This window comes from Pteropus alecto, unplaced genomic scaffold (genome assembly GCF_000325575.1).
Source record: "Pteropus alecto unplaced genomic scaffold, ASM32557v1 scaffold468, whole genome shotgun sequence".
NCBI lineage: Eukaryota > Metazoa > Chordata > Mammalia > Chiroptera > Pteropodidae > Pteropus > Pteropus alecto.
The window spans coordinates 544579-547590 of record NW_006441394.1 but is presented as its reverse complement, the minus strand read 5'-3'; the positions used below and the strand labels follow the sequence as shown (position 1 = coordinate 547590).

Sequence of the window (3012 nt, the reverse complement as noted above, 5' to 3'; positions counted from 1 at the left end):
GTTATGAAGGCTGAGCTGAGGCCAGCTCTGTGGTAGGAGGCTCAGGAGCTTTTCAAGGCCCCAGGGGCTCTCTGGCCACCTATGGATGCCCACTCACAAGCCTCCGTAACATCCCAGAGGCCACACAGGCTCTGGGAGAGGCCAAATAGTAAGGCTGGAAAGGACTGGAATGGAGCCTTTTTATTTTGTCTTTTAAACATAGGTCTACAGCTTATTTGGAGCTCCAAAAATAAGATAACACTGTAAATGTTTACATGAAGTTTTTCAGTGTCAAAACCTGACCTGAAAATTAATGTGAGGTTATTATAGTTTTTATTTATCCCACTGGTGTAACTATTTTACCACAGAATGTGTGCTTGATTGTTGAGTGCATGTAAATCGTATCACCTAATTTTAAACTCTGAAACATATGTCTCCAAGGACTTTGAACAAGGGATTATGGACCTATGGAAACCTCCTGGCTACATCTGCATTTTGGCCAAATCCATCCCTTAGTAGCATCACTCGATGCTCACCACAATCTGGAGAAGTCAGTTAGTCTCCAGCCAAGGACTGTCCCAGCTGGCATCTGAAGCTGCCCTTCACTTAGGCTGGGAACTGGAAACACTGGTGTGGGGGTGGGATATGAGTCCCCGCCTCAGGCTTCATCAAGGCTCCACCCACCTGGATCTGTTCCCATACCTTGAGGCCCCAACTTCAATTTCCTTGGTGTCACTGACCACAAGTCTTCCTTCAGGGGCTGACATGGCCTGGCCCATGACAACACAGCTGCTGCTCCTTTTGGTGTGGGGGGTCACAGTATGGGCAGCCCGGGCCAGGACAGACCTGCTCAATGTCTGCATGGATGCCAAACACCACAAGGAAAAGCCAAGCCCCGAAGACAAGCTGCACATGCAGGTGTGCCTAGGGAGAGGAGGGGTGGTGTAGGGTGGGGAGAAACTGACTCAGGAAGAGAAAAGTGGATGATGGAAGTGTTAAATGCTTTCCGAAGTGGAGGCAGGAAGGCTGCTTGAGGAGACAGACCTTCGGTCTGCACTAATATGGGTGACTATTTGCAAAACACATACTGTGTGCTAGCATGGCCAGTGCAATGCCAACGGCTCAGTCTTTTGGCTGTTGGGTTTCTGTCTTACATAGATCAGGAAAGGGGTCTGTGACATTGGAGCGATCCCTCCTGGGGGTTGATTTTGATTTCAGAGTCTAGATTGAGAATGACCCCTCCAAAGATCTGAGAGGAGGAAGTACATGCTGTGCATAGAGGCTTCTTTGCTGCCAAGAAAAGTGGATCTCACAGTCATGAGGCTGGGTGCCAGGCACCTTGATTCATGCATCTAGCAAACATTGTAGCTGGGGCTCTTGACCCTACTGGACCTGCGGTCTCCTTCCGATGACAATTATATTGCTGCAACCCCTTTAATAACCTGAAACTATATAAACATTAAAAAAATCAATATGATGCAGTAACTGTAAAGGAAAAACAAAAGGAAAGTCACTTGTAATATGCATTCCAATATGTAAATGTTTATTTTGACCTCATTAGCAGGTAATTTTCACAGTCCCCATCTGTGCTTGTTTTGAATCACTGAGCCTGCAGCTGCCAGTATAGATGGACAAGTGATCGTATAACTTGGGTACTTCAAGCAGCCTTGACTTTAACTTTTTCAGCCTACAGTTTTTCAAAAGTACACATTTTAATATTTTGCTTTTATACTAAATTCTAGACAGTGGGTTTCCATTCATTCAGTAAGAATGTATTGAGTATTTATGTAAGTAGAACTATTCTGGGGTTACAATTTAACTTGCTTCCAAGTCACTTTTGGGTCTTTGTCTTGTTCTCAATGAGGCTTGATCTGACCATTCTATAAAACTGTGATTCTCTATTCCTCTCCCCTGCTTTACTTATTCCCAAAGCAATCATCCTGTGAGCTGTGTTCTTGCTGTATCCCCAGATCCTAGAAAACTGCCTGGGTTAGAGTAAGAAGGAGCTCAATAAAGATTTGAATTAATGAATTTTGTACTGACTGCACCTCCCCAAAGAGGGCCCCCCAACAGCAAGTATTTCCTTGAAAGACTGACTGCATTAGGGGATCAAGGACTCAAAGAAGATAGGCTGCCTGTGGGGATATACTGGCTACGCTGGGCCTGGAATTAGTCCTTGTGTCTTTCCCATCCAGTGCAGCCCCTGGAAGAAGAATGCCTGCTGCTCCGTCAACACCAGCGAGGAAGCCCATAAGGATATTTCCAACCTGTACAAATTTAACTGGGACCACTGTGGCCAGATGGAGCCTGCCTGCAAGCGCCACTTCATCCAAGACACATGCTTGTATGAGTGCTCCCCCAACCTAGGGCCCTGGATCCAGCAGGTACAAGTGTCTTCCCCATGTCTGCTTCCCAGACATCTTCTCACGCTGCCTCTCCAGCTCTGGGTCTATTCGGGGCTGGGCTGCTGAGAATCCTAGACCTGAGTTCTTTTTCTCTACCGACTTCTCCAAGGTGGACCAGAGCTGGCGCAAAGAGCGGATTCTGGACGTGCCCCTGTGCAAGGAGGACTGTCAGAGCTGGTGGGAAGACTGCCGCAGCTCTTACACCTGCAAGAGCAACTGGCACAAGGGCTGGAACTGGACCTCAGGTGAGGGCCAGAATGGGGAGGGAGGGATTGGGTGATAGAGGGTGGGAGTGATTTGGAATTGTGAGGCTGGTGGAACCAGGGACAGTTCTGGGCCCAGTGGCTAAAGGCCTTCCATCCTCCTACAGGGTCTAACCAGTGCCCCTGCCGCAGCTCTTACACCTGCAAGAGCAACTGGCACAAGGGCTGGAACTGGACCTCAGGTGAGGGCCAGAATGGGGAGGGAGGGATTGGGTGATAGAGGGTGGGAGTGATTTGGAATTGTGAGGCTGGTGGAACCAGGGACAGTTCTGGGCCCAGTGGCTAAAGGCCTTCCATCCTCCTACAGGGTCTAACCAGTGCCCAGTGGGAGCTGACTGCCAGCCCTTTTATATCTCTTCCCTACA

The 3012-nt window shown here is 48.5% G+C and overlaps 1 protein-coding gene across 2 annotated transcripts in view; it reads left to right on the top strand.

Moving 5' to 3' along the window:
* The first annotated feature begins 744 nt into the window (after positions 1 to 744).
* The window catches only part of FOLR1 (folate receptor alpha), a 3057-nt gene continuing 789 nt past the window's right edge, over positions 745 to 3012 (top strand). The window contains exons 1-4 of one of the 2 annotated variants that reach the window (XM_006918691.1): positions 745 to 897; positions 2175 to 2363; positions 2494 to 2629; positions 2955 to 2995. In XM_006918691.1, coding sequence (XP_006918753.1) covers positions 745 to 897; positions 2175 to 2363; positions 2494 to 2629; positions 2955 to 2995 — 519 coding nt within the window. Of the gene's footprint in view, positions 898 to 2174; positions 2364 to 2493; positions 2630 to 2954; positions 3002 to 3012 lie in introns of both variants that reach the window. The other variant, XM_006918692.1, reaches the window with a different exon arrangement.